This window comes from Delphinapterus leucas, chromosome 2 (genome assembly GCF_059928025.1).
Source record: "Delphinapterus leucas isolate spDelLeu-1000000601 "Yukka" chromosome 2, BTC_Dleu_Yukka2, whole genome shotgun sequence".
Classification (NCBI taxonomy): Eukaryota; Metazoa; Chordata; class Mammalia; order Artiodactyla; family Monodontidae; genus Delphinapterus; species Delphinapterus leucas.
The window spans coordinates 110250396-110270775 of NC_143130.1; the positions used below are offsets into that span (position 1 = coordinate 110250396).

The 20380-nt window shown below is 31.4% G+C and overlaps 1 protein-coding gene across 1 annotated transcript in view; it reads right to left on the reverse strand.

The window, feature by feature from the left end:
- The window catches only part of NOVA1 (NOVA alternative splicing regulator 1), a 36294-nt gene extending 16165 nt beyond the window's left edge, over positions 1 to 20129 (reverse strand). Inside the window, exons 1-2 of the mRNA XM_030763440.2 lie at positions 18436 to 20129; positions 8200 to 8271 (exon numbers count right to left, since the gene is read on the reverse strand). Coding sequence (XP_030619300.2) covers positions 8200 to 8271; positions 18436 to 18753 — 390 coding nt within the window. The 5' untranslated portion in view covers positions 18754 to 20129. The remainder of the gene's footprint in view (positions 1 to 8199; positions 8272 to 18435) is intronic.
- Between the last annotated feature and the right edge of the window lie 251 nt (positions 20130 to 20380).

Here is a 20380-nt window from a genome sequence, read left to right on the forward strand (position 1 = left end):
ATATGTTTCTTAGCAACTTAATTTTCTTTAGTTAATATATTACAAACACTATTCTAGGCCAATTTATATGGCTCTAACTCATTATTTTTAATAGTTTCACCACATAATATTCTACAATACCATATTTATTCAGCCACTCTCCTGTTAAAGCAGATGGTTTTCCAACTGTTGCCACTGTAAATACTACTGCAACATACATCTTTGTCTATATTTCTATGTATTGGTACATTAAATTTTACTGGGTAGATTCTCAAAAGCTGTAATATTATAGCATCTCTTATATCAACAGTGTATGAAAATGATTATTTCCTATATTCTTTTTTTTTTTTTTTTTTTTGTGGTACGTGGACCTCTCTCACTGTTGTGGCCTCTCCCGTTGCGGAGCACAGGCTCCGGACGCGCAGGCTCAGAGGCCATGGCTCACGGGCGCAGCCGCTCCGCGGCATGTGGGATCTTCGCGGACCGGGGCACGAACCCGTGTCCCCTGCATCGGCAGGCGGGCTCTCAACCACTGCGCCACCAGGGAAGCCCTATTTCCTATACTCTTGACAGCACTTTTAATTTATACACACATGCACACACACATAGGCACACACACAGAGATACATTTTTGTGTTCTTGATATATGTGTATTATATACACACACATAAAATTCTGTCTATCTGGTAAAAAAAAATATAATCTTGTGATGTTGATTCAAATTTTCCTGATGCCTGGTAAGGTTAAACCTGCTTTCATATGTTTATTGGGCATTTCCATTTCCTCTTCTGTAAACTGCCTTTTCATAATCTTGACCTATTTTTTTCTCCTGGGTTTTTATTTTTTAATGTCAATCTAGGGTTTCTCTGTATAGTAATTAATTCACTGTCATATGTGTTCAACATATTTTTCCAAGGGTACTGTCACCTTTTGCTTATTAATGGTGTATTATTCTACTATACCAAAATATAAAATATTTATATATTTGAATGTTCTAACCTATTCCTTTATGTTTTAGATTTCCTTCTTGCTTAAGAAAGTCATCCTCAACTTGATTTCACACACCATAATTTCATCAAATAGTCTTACAGTTTCAATCTTGTATGCATTGAGATTTATTTTTATATATTGTACAAGGTAGAGGTCAAATTTATTTTCTTTCAGGTGGACAGTCAAGTATGCCAGCACCATATATTAAATAAAACATCCTTTTCTAAAATAAATAAAGTGACCCAACTATTACTCTGGACCAGGCAGTGTTCTAAATGCTTCTCATGTACTGATTTATTTAAGAATCATGACAACCCTATGAAGGAGGCACTGTTATTATTCATTTTACAAACAGAAAACACATGGTGAAGTTAAGGATGTTTCCTTAAATCAGAAAATTAGGAAGTGGCAAAGAAGCTAGGAACTATGGCCTAAGAGTACAATTCTCTTAATCCCTAAATTACACTACCTTTCTTAATGAATGATAGAATACAGTTAAGTTCCCATATGTACTTGGATCTATTGATATTTCTGAAATCTCTTTTATGTTTCATTGACCAATTATATTTGTTTGTGTTAATACCACATGGCTTTTATTATTATTGCAAAATTTCACTTGAAGAAGGGATTTTCAAAAATAAAAAATGAGTTTTACAACATGTAGACCATAAGCGTATTCTTCCAACTAATACTAGTCACTCAACAAATATTGAGAACCTATAATGCTCCTGGTTAGTGCTTCTTAATACATAAGAGAATAAAACAAAGACCACGGTTCTCATGTAACTTATTTTCTAGGAAAGTGAGACTGACAATACACAATAAATATGATAATAAGCAAAGTATGTAGTATTCCATGAGGCAATGGAAAAAAATACAGCAAGATAAAGGGAATCAGAAGTACCTGGGAGAATGGGGAGGCCAGGTTGCAGTATCAAATAGGGCGGCCAGGTATATCCTTCTCAATAGGGTATTGAGAGGTGAATTTTGAACAAAGACTTGACGACTATGAAGGTGTTCGCCAAGTAGATCTCTGAGATAAGAGAATTTCCTGTACAGAGAGGCAAGCACATGCCTAATGTCTGCAAGGAAACGCAAGCAGGTGAATTTGCCTGGGGCAGGGTGAGGAAGGAGGCAAGTGGTAGGAAATGAAGTGAAAATGGTAATGTGGCAATGTCCAGATCTTGTAACTTAATGGATGTCATTTTGGGGATATTGGCTTTTGCTGAGTTCAATGGAAAACTATCACAGGTGTAATTTTTAAAAACTGACATATTTCAGAAGCCATAGTCTGCTCAGTGGAGAATAGACTTTGGGGAGCAAAGGTAGAAAGTCAGAGAAACCTATACAGAGGCCTTTGTAATAATTCAGGCTTGGACTAGGGTAGCAGTAGATGTAATGAGAAGTGGTCAACATTCTATATATTTTTTAATGGTAGAGTCAACATTATTTCTTATAGGAACTGGATTTGGGGTATTAAAGAAAAGAGATGAGGATGAATCCAAGACTTCTGATCTGAGAAAGTGGATGTATGGAATTGCTTCAACTGAGATGGTAAAGGCCATAGGTGGAGCAGGTTTGGAGTAGTTTTAGGACTCCTAAATTAAAGATGTCCATTAGATATGGATGTGGCAATGCTGAGTGGGAAACTGGATACAGTCTGTAGTTTCACTCTGAGATCCAGATGAGAGATAAATGTGAACCCAAGTTATGTGGGATCTTACACAATTTTAGAGGACATCTTTGTCCTCTACATTCAAAATTATAAAGATAAAACTAGGTAGAGGGCCTTGTAATAAGCCTGTGCAGGTTAGGAATCTTAAGGCTTAAGCCTTCATTAGTTCATAGTAAACCTGCCTCTCATTGGAAACATAAATTTTGCATATGTCAGAATATAAAAGCCAAGGTATTATATGAGGAGAAAGAAAACTATATACCCAGAAAGAGTTTCAAGTATTAAGACCCAGATCACTCCAACATTAAGAGGGATGATGGGAAGAACTAGCAGAGGATTTTGAGATGAAGCACAAGGTATGACACAGGAGGAAAATCAAGGTTGTGCGATAATATCCTAGAAGCCAAGTAATGAAAGTATACCAAGAAAGTGAAAGTGACAAATTATAACAAATACTGCTGATAGGCCAAATAATACGTAGATTGAGAACAGACAACTGGAATTAGCTATATGATCATCACTGATGTCCTATGCAAACACAGTTTTGGTAGAATGGAGGCAAAAACCTGATAGGAGTGAATTTAAGAAAAGATGGGAAGACAGAAACTGGAAAACAGAGAGTAAATAACTTTTGTGAGTTTTGCTACAAAGGAGTATAAGAAATAGGGCATTAGCTGGTGAGGGAAGTGAGATTAAAAGAAGTTTTGTTTTGTCTTTTAAGACGGGAGAAAAAAAACAGATGTATGTATGCTGATGGGAATGATCCTATAGAGGTCAGAAACTTGAAAGATAAAGGAGAGAGAAGGTAGAATTGTTGAAGAGATGACCTTGAGTAAAGGAAAAATAATAAGGTTTAATGTGCAACTGAAATTACTGGTTTTAGATAGGAGCAGGGAAAGTTTATGGTAATAGATGAGAGGTAGAATATGTGGGTATAAATGAAGTTGTGATTTTGTACAATTTTTCTTTTTATTGCTTCCATTTTTCTCAGTGAAGTAGGAAGTAAGATCATCAGCCGGGAGTGAGGATGGAGCAAGAGATATTGGGGTGCTCAGGGACAATCCTTAGATGGCCCCATGATCTCTGCTCCCTTGGTGTTATGCCTTGTATAGTTTCCTCCATTTAAGTGTGAGTAGAAATTGTAACCTGATTTCTAATCAACAGAATATGGCAAAGGGATGGAATGTCACTACTCTGATTAAGTTACACTGTATGGCAAAGGATGTGAGAAGTCACTCCTGTGTTTAAGTTCAATAAGACTTCATCTTGCTAACACACAACGGAGAGAGAAGAGATTTTCCTGTTGGCTTTGCAAGACGCAAACAGCCAAACTGTGAAATGCCTGTAGAGAGGGTCACACAGCAGGGAACTTGGGCAGCCTCTATATTCTGAGAGCTTCCTCTTGCCAACAGCCAATGAGAAGTTGGGGTCCTCAGTCATACAGCTGCAAAAAACTGGATGCTGCCATCAACCTACATGAACTTAAAATCGGATTAGACTCCAGTGAAGCCTCTAGATGAGAATACACCCCAGCCAGTACTTTGATTGCTGACTTGTGACTCTGAGCCGAGGACTCAGCTAACAGTGCCTTTGACTCTTGACTCAAAGAAACTATGAGATAATAAAGGTGTGCTGTTTAAGCCCATAAGTTTGTGGTAATCTTTTATACAGCAACAGAAAACTAATTAAAGGAAAGGAGACAAGAATTTATGAAACAGTCCTCTAAAGAGTAAAAAAGTAACTGGGCTTATGATTACCTGACAGAATTAAGGGTCCATTTGAGATCTGTGTTCATGAAATCAAAGTGGGACCAGTGAGTTCTATTTGTGTTTTTCTGTAACTATACCAAAAGTGCTATATATGAGTATGAGTTATCTATTTTCATTTGTTTTGTATATTTTGATATATAATTTCAAATTAGTACATAAATAAATATCTATAAAGCACATATTTCTGAAACTCTTTTTATTCTTTTTACTTTTCCTGAAATTTGAGAAGAATCCCAGGAGAGCTAACAATCAGGAATCTAAAATTAAGAATTTAATTATTGGCACCATTGACTGATTAACAAAACCATTTTGTTGAATCTTGAAGTGATTGAAAAATGTAGCATCGATAACTTAGAACTGATCAAATACAACTGATTCTGTTTTTTATCTTAAGTTTATAAACACATTGATTAAGACTCTAATTCTATTTGTATCTTTATATTTGCTTCTTAAAGTTCCACATGTAAAAAGTGTCAAACCTGCACTTTGCAATATGCAATGCATGCAAAAAAAAAAGTGTAAGTTGTGAAAGTATTAGCCCTAACCTTTCTTTCTTAATAGGAAAATAATAGCAATTTGATTTATAAGTTAGACAACAAGTAACTCAGTACTCTCACTAGGGAAGAAAATAACTATAGAGCATCTTAAGCTATCCTAAAAAGCATACAGACACTTTGTATAGAAATATTTTAGAGTTGAAAAAGCAGCAATATTAGTATCACAGAATCTTTTTTTAAAAATAAAACTCAAACAGTTTAAGCTGTTTTATGCTATATTATTTACCATCTTAAAGAATAATCTTTCTTTTTCATTATCACTTGAAAGAAATTTCAGAAAATATTAAATAAACATAACCTAACATTTATATGGTGAGTAGTACACTCTAGAATAGCACTGTTCTAAGAATAGTTTATGAATTTATTATCTGAATTTCACAGAAGGGGAAACTGAGGCCCAATTTACTCAGCAAGTGGCAGAACAAGGATTTGATTATAGGAAATTAGGCTCCAGTCTTGACTTTTGACCACCATTCTATAAAGCTTCTCATATGACAGTCCTTCAGTTTTCCAGGGGAAATTATTATAGACCCATAACACTGTAGTTACAGTCTGTCAGTCTGATCTGTGAAAACAGTCTGACCTGTGGAAACATGAGGGTAGGAAAGTAAAATCCAGTATGTACTGAAACATTATAGTCATTTTTAAAAAGAACAGAAAAGATTTTTAAACGTTGAAACTGCAGATAAAACTTACTCTTTGATGTATTTTCTGTGCTTTTTATTGTTGGGTTTTCTAAATGTTAATAGTCCCTTAGTTCCTTTTATTACATTAGTTTGTAACACAAACTATTTATTCTAAAGAAAACTCAATCATAACTCATTTAGCTATTATAGATGAAATAACACAAGCAGTCGTCTAGATTGCTTTATATTGGTTTATGAAAATTCACATGGAAAAAGTCTGCAGTTACTTTTAACAGCAGAGGATATCAGATTAGCTATAACACATAAACAATAATTTTAACACAAAACTGGAGACATATCTGCTAAATTGCTGGGTAAGAATAAAGTAAACTTATACCAGAAATGAACGTTATATTATTATAGGTTTAAGAGTCTATTTTAAGTATGGAGAGTTTAAGATGACCACATTAAAACCCATTTTTCTATCTTGGCTACTCTTACAGATCTAAGTCAATTTAGTGAAGCTGAATTAATTAGGACTATCCACAAGAAATAACTGTGAGCTATCTAAAGACTGAATAAACAGCAAAAACCAAATTATCTTCTGTCCTACAACATTAATAGAATCTATTGGGAAATACCGATAGGGAATGAAATAATTACACACTACTAATAACATAAAGATGAAAGATAACTACTATTCCTTCAATAAATTTAAGGATTTTGTTTTGTTCTTTTATACCTTGCCTCATGTTATCCAGGAGATATTATACTTCTTTGTAGAAGAACAGAAGAAATCAAAGTATAAATAAAACACATTTAACAAACATAGCTAGAACAGTGAACAGAGTATAAAACCACAAATGACTTATTATTTCAAATGAGAAAAATATAATTAGAAAAATATCCAAAGGTGGATGTAGTAACATATCTAGAGGGTAAAAATATTATATTGTTAGTAAATTTCAACAAGTAACCTTTTTAAGAAATCATTTTATAAAAATTCATGTTCACATAAAATAAAGAAAATACAAATCTAACTTCAAAGACAAAATTATTGAGATGGTTTTTCTCTCTAGATCCAGAATTTTTTACTTTTTACGTTGAGAAAAATCATTTGTTTTTATTACTGTTGTACTCATTTGTCTTGTTTTTATTTGGAAAAGAATGAAGTACAAGAGAAACATTAAAAACATAAAGTCAGTTGTTTTCACAATAGTTTTCTATATCATATAATTAAAGCTCATATAGGAGATAAGGTATGAGTGAAAATGTATATACACTTTTCAACTTCATGCATCAATACTACAAGCTTGGTTCTCACTTTATGTAGTACCATTACCTTCAAAGACAAGTGCTGGGTTTCATCACTAGAGATGTGTACTTTTTTAACCAATTTATTGGGGCTAAAATGTGAGCATTATAAAGTATTTTTCTTTGAAGGGAATACTACTGCATAAAATAAAAATCAAGCTCCTACTATAGAATAACATTCTAAATGTTAGTTTTGCTTTCAGTTATTTAAAATTTTTTCCTGAGGTTGCAAAGGTATTAGAATCCATAAATGAGCAAAATAATTCTGATAGCCTTATATTAGATCATATTCAAAAGCCACATTTAATATATTTAGCAAATATAGTTCAAAGTTAATAATTTATTAGTCAACTGTATGAAAAATATATTAAAAACATAAGCCCTTGTTTAATATTTAAATAATCCCATAAGGCCTTGTATTAGTAAAAAAGTGGAAATATTAAGGAAAATAACATTTCTCACCTAAATGAAGCTCAACTCAGACAAAATGAAAATGTGTTTAATCATTTTAATAAATATATTTTTCAACATTTGTCATGTTAAAGTACAGTAAGGCTCTGAATTACATAGAATATTTTAGTGATTTCCTTAAACGTGCCAAAAATAACTACATTTTTGAAGAATGTCCTACAAATATTCAGTACCAAAACAATCAAGTCAAATTAAGATATATTTCTAATTGCAAAGTTTGCCACTCCAGCAAAGAAAATGCTATTATTAAATTCTAAGAAAGTACCATTTCCTGAGTTGTTAAATAGCATTAAAATTATCACAAATACCAATTTCCAGTTACTTTTAGATTGCTAGGAATGCTTTTCATCAAAAGTTTAAAATTGTTACACAGTAAGGCATATCTGAAATAAAAAACAAAGAAAAATGCATTCACATTTAAAGATATACCTTTGCTCAGTAAGTCATCTTTATACATTTAATTTTTACATATATGATATTCTTAACTTATATACCAAGAATCCTAGGGAGAAATAATAAGGGAGATTATAAACACCAACTCAATAAATAACCCTCAAAGCTCATAAAGTCATAATTTTAGGGGGAAAATCCAAAATTCTAGCAGTCTACCATCTGAATATATTTTTGTTATCTAAAGCTAAAAATGCATATAAATTTTCAGGAATAATTGATATTTCTTTCTCAAGTTATTTGGAATCTGTTCATGGTGCACATATGTGAATGAACGAATACATCCTTAACCCACCAGTATCTTTTTCTCCAGTGTGCAGGCAATCACCCGTGAAAAGTATGGTGTAGATGACAGGATGATACTGTACCTGATTAGCTCTGGAGGTGGTCATGGGATCAGATGGAGAGGACTTGGTGGTAGTTGGGGAAGATGGCAATGTCTGGGAATAAAGCAGTTCAGGAGCAAATCAACCTTTATAAGCCTTAAACTGATTATTTAAATAAAACAAAATAAAATAAAATGTAATATAACGAGAACAAAATCCTATGAACAAATTTTTCTCCTATTCATTCAAATTTAATGGAATTTAAGATCAATTAAGTAACTAATGCATGTAAATATGCATGCATAAGCATGTAAAAATAAATTCATGACTTGAAATCATGATGGTGACTGATAAAAATTCACATGAGTATTAAAGGTATCCTGACCATATTCATGAATAGTAGTCTCTTTTCTTTCCCTCTTGTTTTCTTGGGGGAAAAGAGATCTCAAACAAAAATTCAAGAAATTTAATGAGTAAAACTGAAAGTCATTTTCCTATCAATGAATACAGTCGGGGGTTGAAAGAAGTGGTGAAATGAAGTTTACTTTCGCATAAAAGTATCCACCTACTTAATATGTTGAACATCACCAACAAGTTGATTCCACATGAATTTAGGGTTCCATACTTAAAAGCAATTAAATTTGCTGTTCTGAGTTCTTAATATCACATTATCTTCTAAAACATTAATTTTTAATAAATTTAGAGCCCGTCTGAAAATGTAAACATTAACCTCATATTAATAAACAAGTAACTAATAGCATTTTAACAAATTGCCATAATATTTTTTATCATTTGTGTTAAACACTAAAAATTTATATAGATAAGGGGTATAATATATTATAGCGTCATCAGTCTGTGTTGAAAATAGGTACAAAAATATTAGGAATCAAGTTATTGTTCATTTCATTTCTAAACACATATACAAACTATATATAAAATATGCCATATGAGACCATAATATACTTAAGATATTTTAAAAACTTCTCATGTCTAATAGAGTAACCTTAATGTGTGTGTAACATGTTAAGATGTTATCTTTTTAAAAAGGTATATTTTCACTCAGCAAATAGCATGGCTTAAGTAGCACCCTCAATCGATAATATTTCTTAATACATGAAATGGGGTAGTTTTATAGTACAGACAAAATTCTATATGGACATTATGTTTTATATTAATATATATCCATCAAAATTACTCACATATGAGCAAAAGCATAACTTTAAAGGTTCAGCAGTGTCAGGAAAAGCAGATGAAATTAATTAATACAGTCATATTTATGCATTTAATATTTCAAGAGTCCTAATTAGGATAGAATAAAGCATTTAAGAGTAAAAAAAGGATAAAAAATTCACAGGCTCCTGCTTAACTCACTGTTCTCAAGTAACAAAGTAAGACTGATTCTAATATCAGATCACATTTTAAACAGTCCACTCCTCTAGGGATTCTTGATTCTTAAGTTAAAACCTAAGATACTTTGAGGAAAACTAGACTTAATGTTGAGTCATACCAAGATTTTTGTTAAATCATACTTTAAAAGGGGAGAGGAGCTACATTCAGAAGTAAAACCTCACAAAAGAAGAAAAAAACCCTTCGAATCCTTTGTTTTCTGTTTTTGCTATTTGTAATAAATTCATTTTACAAAGTCATTTCTCCAGAGAGACTTTCATTTCCAGTCATTAATAATTGCCCTAATATTTTATTTTCCATGCAATACTATGCAGAGACATACACTATTGACTTTGGGCTACTCTTGTACTATGAACTGAAGAGTAAAGGTTTTATTTTCCCACCTCTGGTTACAGTTGTTACTGTACAGATTTCCTGGGGGTAGTTAACAAATATTTAAGAATATGTTCTTTACTAATCTCAGAGTGATTATGAGACTGCTGACTAAATAGATGTGAGATAAATCTAGAGGCCATCTATCCCAATATAGGTTAGAAGCCAAGTTCATTAACCTACAGAAGCATGAGGTATGTGTGTTGGGCTCTTCTATTTGCATCAGGATAAAATCAACTTGAAGTATCACAGGTGTTCATTATGACATCTATCTTGCCCTAGATATGAATTCTCTTGAAATATTGCAAAGAAATATGTGGAAAAAGTAGTAATATCAAGTGACTCAGAATTTGTAGTCACTAAGATTAATATTATCTTCTGTCAATTTATTCAGTATTTTTCTTTTTACTTGGCGTATATGTGAGGTATTGGGCATGTATTAATAATTGATAGAATTCATATTCATCAACATTGTCCTTAATAATTCTGATGCTGTTTCTTTCTCACAGAAATAAAAACAATAATTTTAAACTTCTGGAACAATATTAATATGTTTAAAAATCATTAAGGGTTTGGTTATTAAATATCATATTCTGATAAGTTAAGAGTTTAATGTTTTAAATAAAATGTGAAAATTAAATAAGTTTGGGCTTTAAGGGATAAGATTGTCAGAGTCTTTTGACACAGTCAATTGCATCTAAATATACTTTCTTGTTTATATTCCTAAAATAATAAACATGTAATGAAGTAAACAGGTGATGAGTTTTCTATTGATATTTATCCATTAGTCATATAGATACCCTTAACAGAAAAAGTCTCCTTGCTTTACAAATTTAACCTATAGCAGTAAAGAGAATCCAGCAAGTTTGCATTTCAGTTGATTTTTTAAATGCTGGTGGTAAAAACTGTTCTCATAAATAGATATGTGTAAATAAATATATTAACGTACTGCCTTTAGTTTAAAAGGTTCTATTAATTAGATTAAAAAACAGCTTTGATAGTTGTTCTCAACCACACAAATAGAACAGAAAAATTAGTAAGAAATACTTCAATGTACAATATGTTTGTTTCCCTAATATTTTATAAACATTTTTATTCCTATTTACTATGCAGACTAAAAGTTAAAGCGGTTTCAAGTTTAAAAAAATCATTTAGTAAAACTTCTGATATATATCTGGAAGACGTAACTAACTGAATATCCATATAGCAACAATATATTAAAATATGTTATAAATAACATTTATAAAGGATATATACTGCTAAAAACTTTTTTTATATTTATCTATTAGTGATTATGAAGGGCACAGGCATTTTTTAGCACAATTTTATCTTTCAAATGGAAAAGTATGATATTTTTATTTATATGACACAAATGTCTATTTAAGAATTCTGCTTTAAACGTTGAAGGCTGAATTACTTATTGCAGAAAAATTTGAAGTGGTTTATAATTTTAAAATAGTGGATCCTTTGGAATATAAAACAGTTTTTTAAAATTCAAGATTTAATAATAGTCATTTAATTAAATGTAGATTTCACTAGGCTCTTGGGAATAAGAACTAAAAAGTGATTACAAATTATGAAGTGCATTTTTGTTAACAAGTGACAGTTTTACTGGACCAGAGAATATTACTATAAATAAACTCCATAATAAATAAGCTTACCTCAAGCAAATCTACAATAATAGACTGTCAGGGTCTATTATATGTATAGTGAAAACAGCAACAAACAGCAAACTTCAATTTTAATTTGGAAGGTACTACTAGCTAACTGAGTAACATTACTTGAGTAATCGCCTTCCCAATCCTTTGTTTTCAGTTCTGTTAAATAAATCTGCATACTACTCTATAAAAAATAATAGATCAGCTATTTAAATATGTAATTGTTATCTGTGGTTTTTCATCCTGACAAGTATCCAGCATTCTCCCAATGTCTGAACTATCTGGAACCACTTAGCCCTAATATAAACTCATGTTGTCTAATTTCAAAAGGTCTTTTACAATTGATTCCTATTCCATAGCTTATATTCCTCCTAATTACTATTCTACACCTTTATCCTTCTCTTCAACCATTCAATCCCATGTATTTTATCTTCCTTTCAATTGATAGTTTTTATTACTTGAAAGAAATCATGATTTTCCAGAATGAGCTTCCTTATCTACTACAATTGGCCTCATTTCAACCTGTTCAGTTTTCCAAACCACTTTTTTCCCTATCTTCTCATTCTTTTCAATGTAGACAAAATTGTGATCTCCCGTTCAAACTTCCTACTCTTCAGGGGCTAGGACCTTAACACCCTAAACTATTATCTTTCCACCACTCCTGAGTCATTTTGTTCCCTTAATGATCTCATCTGTATTTGGCATCTCCAATTTCTCCACCTTTTCAAGCTCCTTTTTATTCTTTAACATTAGCCATTCGCTCTTTAGTAGCAGGGGTTATGTGAGTCTCTCTGATCTAACTTGTATTTTATTCCTTTTATATCCACAATTTCAAGTCAGCAGTTCCCACACTTCACACTTTTTTTTTTTTTTTTTTTTTTTTTTTACCTAACCAGCCTCTTTACCTTTAGGAAATATTATTAACAAATAACAACTTTTCTCTCAACATAGACTTGAAACTAACTTTTAGAATCTCCTATGATTTCCTATTAAAAAAATAGTTATTCTCCAATTTTTCTTTGGGTATTTGATCCTTTTTAGCATCTTTCCTTATATTGTACTTTCCTCATTTTCTCCCTTTTATCTTTATGGTTAATAAGGAGCACTTACTACGAACCAGGTATAGATCCACTCAGTTAATACTCACAATATCCTTACAGAACAGATTACTATTACTTTTCCCATGTTATAGGTAAAGAAGTTGAGGTATACAGAAGTAAAACAGCTTGTCCAAATGTACACAACTGGTAAATTAAAGAGGCAGGATTTGAAACCTGGCAATCCTATATCAGATCCTATACCTAACCGCTACACTATAATGCTTCTGACTTAGTTAAAAAAAAAAAAGTAACTGCTTCTTTATCTCTTTTTTTCTCTCCTACAATGAAGGTGTAAGTGAAATTATCACCTATACTGCAATTAAGGATCTATATTTTCAGTTTTAAATTCTCACCTATGCTTCTATCAAAGACTACTTCAAGGAAAAAACATACTATGTACAACTTATTCAACTTGCCTGAAACAAACAAAAATTTTATCTCACATAGATGCCTGACTAAAATTCACTAGTTGCTTCCTAGAATTCAACATTTTGCTAGGCTCAAAACCACATATAGTCATTTTAAAATTTTCCTCATTATTTTAGAACTGGACTCAAACCAGTCTCAAAGCCTCACAGATTTCACTTTGAAATATCTTTTAGCTTCAAGCTTTGTCTCAACTTTCACCACCAGAGGAGATTGTGTTCATCATCTTATTCTTAAAATATTCCCTGGTCTCCTAACTTCACCCTGATACAAGACTTTCTATTACAAGTGAGGTCCTCTTCTTGGAGATGCTTATTCAAGACTCTGAGAAATTCCAGAAGAGAGAAATCTATTGGATTTTGTTTAATCAGCATTACTCAAACTTAGAAGCCATACAGCTCAGTGTTAAGATCAATTACCAGTTACATTTCCTTGGGTAAGTTACTCAAATTCCTTTAAGCATCAGTTTCTATTTGTATAACATGGACTCTACACCTGCCTCAGAAGAATTTTGGAAGGATGAATGAAAGGTGATAATAAATGTAAAGTGCATAGTACAACGGCTAGCACAGAAACAGAACAAGCACCATATACATCACTGTTACCAGTATTACTGATCCTTCATTCTTGACCATAAAAGTGTTTTTCCTGGCAAAGATTAACATCCCCTGGATTTGCGGGTATTACATAAAAGAAGTTTTAAAAAATATTATTTTATAAACCTTCAAATCTAAAGATCTGCATAGTAGATTACTCAGTAAGTGTCATAATTCTCTTCCTCTCCTAACAATAGGTGTTCCTACAAGCACTCTAAGAATCTGTGTGGAGTTTTAGCACAGAAGAGAACAAAGGGTAGAGGTGCCTCTTTTTTTTATTCCATAACCTTCCAGAGAAATTAAAAGGGCTCTTTTGGAAAATATTAGGAAGAATCAGTAGTCTACAGGATACCCTTTGGCCAGACATCCAAGACTCTCCATTATCTGGTCCCACATGGCTTATCTAACATTAATTTCCTCTAAACTACAACACAGATATTCCACTTCTGTCAAGATAATCTCTTTACTATTTAACAATTATGATGTCTTTCTCCTCAAATCCATATTGCTTCATCTGCCTAAAATAAGCTTTTTTCTTTTTTCTCCTCTAATCAGGCAATTCCTGCACAATCTTCAAGGTCCAGTTCAAGTCTTCACCTATTTTACAAGACCAAATGTCACTCTAGCCTACATTTCTTTCACACTCCTCCAAACTTTTATACTACATTGTTTATATTGTAGTTTTGGTATATAAATACAGTTTTATATTTTTATTAGTTATTGTAAGTATTTAGGATCTCTCATAAACTAGCTTGACAGAGCAAGGGCTACGTTTTAGTATATTTTACAATTCACTAAGAAGGCATTTAATAAACTTATGATTGAATGAATAATGAACAAATTATGTGCTAATTTTGCCAATTTTTCATGATGAAAGTAGAATTCTTTGAGCTAAGTGAGATTTTTGGTATCTTAATTTAATTTTTACATACAAAATAATTATTTAAATGCCTATAACCACTTCCTTTTAATGTAGATTTTCTTAAAAATGCATTTGAGCCAAAGAGAAAAAAATGCTGAAAAACTGTAATAGACAAAGGAAGTTAACAAATGCCAACTATCTTACTGATTTGTTGTTTCTACCATGTTTTGGGGTTCATTTATTGACTCATTAGGTATAAACAACCATACTTAGAGGGGGACTTGAGGGACTTACAGCAACAGGAAATGTTTCAATAATCCTGTGAGGAAAAAAAAGTAAAAAGTACAAAATTCAAAACATAAAAGGTGGAAATGAAAATATGTACACCAAAAAATCTGGGCTAAGGCGTGCCCCAGGAATGAGTTCAGAGCTTCTAGGTAAACAAAGTCTAAATTATTTGAAGATCACTGAAGGTCTCTGCTATTTTCATTTCCTGAAAATAAGAAATATAATGTTCTATGTTGCAATTATATGTTTAATTTTGGCTTACTGGCTCTTGCTGCATATCTGTTTCTTAGTATACTGACTTGTGAAATGAGCACAATGGTGTTATGTACCTTATAATCTTCTGATATTAAGGCTATAGAACAGAGGATACATACTTTGATTATTCAATAAATATTATTATTATTGTCATTTTGAATATATAAAATATTGGAGTCCCTCTCTATTAGCAAATATATATTTGATTTAAATAAAACAAACAAACAAAAAAACACATTTGAGAATAAAGAAGTGAATAGTTCACATCTAATATCTAAATTGGATGTAAGGCTGTCATGCTAGATATCATCATGCTTCCATATGAAAGACTTGTGAGACCAGTATGTACTGCTTTCCTAAGAACTTATATTTGGTTGAGATTTCATTAAGTCAGTAAGGTTTCATTTGGGGAGAATATTCTGGTTCATGTAATTTATTCAGAAACCAACTGTATCTAGATCACATAATTCAGAAAATAATATTTTATAAAAGTCATAATAATATATGGTGTAAAATTCTAACTTTCAAAGCAAGTTTTATTCATTTAGAACTAACTCTGACTTCCTATTTTAAGTCCAAGTTACATATTAATTATACTTTTTGTAGTAAGCAAAATCTTAAATTATCAACCATAAAAAACAATAGATATGTAGTAACAAAAATTAAGAAAATATAATTTCAGATCCAACATTAATTCATTTCTATGCAGAAATTACATTTTCCAGTTCCAGAAATTTTTAAAACTCAAGTTTTATTCTTTGCACAATCTTAACTAGAAGAAAATGTTTAAAAATATTTTAAAGAAGTTATTTTAAAAATTAACTTCAGAATTGAAGTCCAAAGGGAATGTAAATGTTATGCCATTAGTTAAGGGAAAGACTACCATTTTAAAAGAAATCTTATTATTATTCTATGTACTAAAATATAAAAATATATATAAACATTATATGAAATATGTTTTTATCTATTCTAGTGTAAAATAATTTATTTTAGAAATAATTATTTTATACTGGATTACCAGCATAATTTCTTCAGAAATAAAAGCATGGTAATTTAAATTTATATACTTCACTTACTATTTAGACAATGATCCAACAAAAAGTATTACATTGTAAAACAGGATACCTAGAAAGTTAGAGAATCCGAAATTTAGAGTATAAATAACTCTGTTGATCTACAGTATGATAAATCTCTCTTCCAGATTTTTTGAGTAAATTTTTCAAATTTTACATTTATAAGAAACTGTTTAAGCATTAAATATATTACCCTACTAGATGTAGTGTACTTCTTAATAAATCTTTTAAAATGATACTCTATTTCACATTATTTATTACATGAAAATATTAAATAATCAATAATAATTTCAATGCCATGAATGTCTACAAAGCTTACAAATGAATGCAAATACACAAAAGTAAATCAATCACCATTATTTTTTACCACTTATCTTGAATTTAAATAATATTATCTGAACAAGGCAAATAAAAATAGAAATGAACCCAACATTTTAAAATTCTGGCTTTCATAAATCTTTACTGAGACTGGATATACAACAACCTATAAATCTCATATCGCCATAGAGAAAATTAAAGTTTCAACAATGACTCATAGACTATTATTTGATGGTACTAGCTATTTAGTATTATAAAAATAATAAAAATTCATTCATATCATTGTCCTGAATATATTGCCAGTGATACAGTACTCAAAGTATATTTTATGTTTTACTTTTTTAAAAAAATCAAGATATTCACTGCCTTCCCTAAATGTTTGAACTTACAGAAATTACAAAATAAAGGGGAGAAGTAATAGGCTGGATTAAAGCAGAAAGTCAATAAACCTTCAATGGCACTTCAGTGCCAATTCTGTAAATTCTTAGACCCAGGAAATTGTAACCTAGAGGTCTTTAAACTCATACTTTTAGAATTTGGATAAAATCATGGTACCACTTTCAAGGCATCAGTTTTTAAATTATCCTTTGTATTCACCTAGCACAGATAAAATAAACATTTCAAAACTATAAATGGCTGTGAAGAATAAAAATATCTACCTGTGTTTAGAAGTTTAAAATATTTACATTCTGCCATGTATAAACTAAAAGATACTTCCTTGAAAAGTTATAAAGGGTTACAAATTAAACTATTTTGACACTGACAAAGAGTATAAAATGAACGATTTTATATGGAATAACAACTACCCACTCATGCTTTAAACATGGAAGGACTTTTTAAAATGGTAATTAAAAGAAAATTGAGTCTTGGCCCATAATTTGAAAATATATTACCTAGTTATTAATTGCTATGTTTGTATTTAATTAGACAGCCTTATATTTATCAATATATTGGTAAAATTATAATAGATTCATAACACTGCCTAGTATAAAATATTTTTTTCAACTCAGAAACATGAAATTAATAAGATTTTGAGCTACATTTCAAATTTATTACAATGAACATAAATATTCTGTGAACTAATGAATAATACATTTCTTTTGAAGTCTATCAATATGATCACAAATTAAGCAGCTAATTATAAAAGGGCAAATGCAGAAACATTATAAACATAAAGTATCAAATAATTTTGAGGATTTAAACGAGGTTGAGGGGAAGAATTCACCTTATTTAACATTAAAGAATGTCATTTTTTTCCTACATCATGTCAGCCATTATTCAATCTTAAGAACTCACATTGTCTTTTATCAAGTAAAATTTTTGTTACAGAAAATCCCACACATTAAAAATAAACATTGGCCCTTTATGACATATATATAAATACTACACAAGTTATACAGAACATAATAGCTGATTTGTAACAAAGAACTGTTTACTAGGTACAAAAGTTTACTTATACATATTTGTTGATAAAAAATGTTGAACATGACAAGTTAACAAAATAGGAGTTTATATGCATAATAACTATACTAAAGGCTAAAAATATTATTAAGAATATGGTATTAGGAATTTGGAGAATATAGTTTCGATGTTTATACTTTATTTAAAAATTGATATTATTTTAAATAGATTAAATTTCTATAAATTAATCAAATTTGTGTCTATAATTTTTTAAAGGGAACCATAAAAGAAATGAGTCACATAATCACTCCTCAGTGTAACACTAATAAATGAGTAATTCAATTATCTGATCAATCTAAAGAAGAGACTCTGACAGTCTTTAAATAAATAAAAGACAACTCTGTTATGTTTTAAGTATTACTTAGAAAAAAACTTTATGTGCTAAAACTTTAAGGCTTCTTTTATAAGGAATTCATACTACACTGTGGATGTTAGTCTTTGATTTCCCAACTAAACACTCACTTGTTTGATGCGATCTGGGTTAACGGTGGTCTGGGGTTGTAGAATGCTGACTGGTTCTGTCTTGGCCACATTTTGGGGCATTTCTCGAATTTTTTCTGCAATGAATCCATGAACTGCATTCAGTGCTTCAACTGTTCCCTGGATCAAGCACACTCGTTCAGTAGTACCTGTGGATAAAAGATTAATTTTCAGAAAACTTCCCTTCTTACTTTGTATGTTCTTCAAAAATGCTGTAGGGAGGTTCCTTAAAAAACTACAAATAGAACTACCATATGACCCAGCAACCCCACTACTGTGCATATACCCTGAGAAAACCATAATTCAAAAAGAGTCATGTACCACAATGTTCAGTGCGGCACTATTTACAATAGCCAGGACATGGAAACAACCTAAACGTCCATCAACAGATGAATGGATAAAGAAGATGTGGCATATATATACACAATGGAATATTACTCAGCCATTAAAAGGAACAAAATTGAGTTACTGTAGTGAGGTGGATGGACCTAGAGTCTGTCATACAGAGTGAAGTAAGTCAGAAAGAGGAAAACAAATACCGTATGCTAACGCATATACATGGAATCTAAAAAACTGGTACTGATTAACCTAATGGCAGGGCGGGACTAAAGACGGAGACATAGAAAATGGACTTGAGGACACAAGTGGTGGGGGAAGGGGAAGCTGGGACAAAGTGAGAGAGTGGCATGGACATATATACACTACCAAATGTAAAACAGATAGCTAGTGGGAAGCAGCTGCATAGCACAGAGAGGTCAGCTCGGCGCTTGCGAAGACCTAGTGGGGTGGGATAGGGAGGGTGGGAGGGAGGCTTAAGAGGGAGGGGATATATGTATGTATATGGCTGATTCACTTTGTGAATGGCTGATTCTGTTCTGTACAACAGCAACTAACACAGCACTGTGAAGCAAGTATACTCCAATAAAGATGTGCACCTAATTAAAAAAAAAAGGATGATATACTAATGCCAATAAAATAATATAAAATGTAGAACTCTAAATCCCCAAAAGGGTCAGCAGAGCCAGAAATCCTGAGAAGTTCTGAGTATATCATTCATTCACTGATATAACCAATACTTACTGAGAACGTATAAAAGAACTTTGGGTTAGAAACTGGTAACACAGATGTGAAGATCTATGCACCCAACTTTCAAAGCACATACTCTTACGGGCAAAAAACAGACATCAAGCCAGAGAATTACAAGATATTATGATATGAAAAATAACGGAGGTGTCTACATGGGCAGCACATACGGTTGGTCTACAGTAAAAACATCATTTAAATCAGTGGGGAGAAGGAGTCTTGGAAAGTTTACATAGTAGGTAAACTTCTGAATTTTTACCACCCTTTATTCACTTACCCTGTTCTTCTTTTAATCACAGCAATAATGCTATCTGACATTTTGTATTTGTTTATTTTTTTACTTTTCTACTAGAATGCAAGCTCTAGGAGAACAGTTAATTAGTCTGTTTTGTTTTGTGCTATAGTCTCCCCAAAGCCTAGAGCAGTCCCTGGCACATGACAGGTCTATGACAAATATTTATTGGAAAATGAATCAACCCTGCTTTTACTGATTATGTAATTTAAAAAAGATATAATATCATAATTAAAAACATTTTAAACTATTTTTAATTTGAAATTGATGAATAATTGATAAAGATACTATTAATATTATTTGCTTCATATCTGGTGAATAAAATGTAGACACATGATGTGAGACAAGACTAAAATGAAATTGGTTGGGTCTGATACACAGGTCCTTTAACCCATTTCATACTTTACAGATATACCTGAAGGCAATAAAAACAAATGATTAGCTTTTCAGACTATTTTGAGCCTCCCTGCAGCATCCTGATATTAAACTGTAATATTCTGCTGAGCAGCCCAACACAACAAGCATATAAACTTCTCAGACGTAACTATTCTT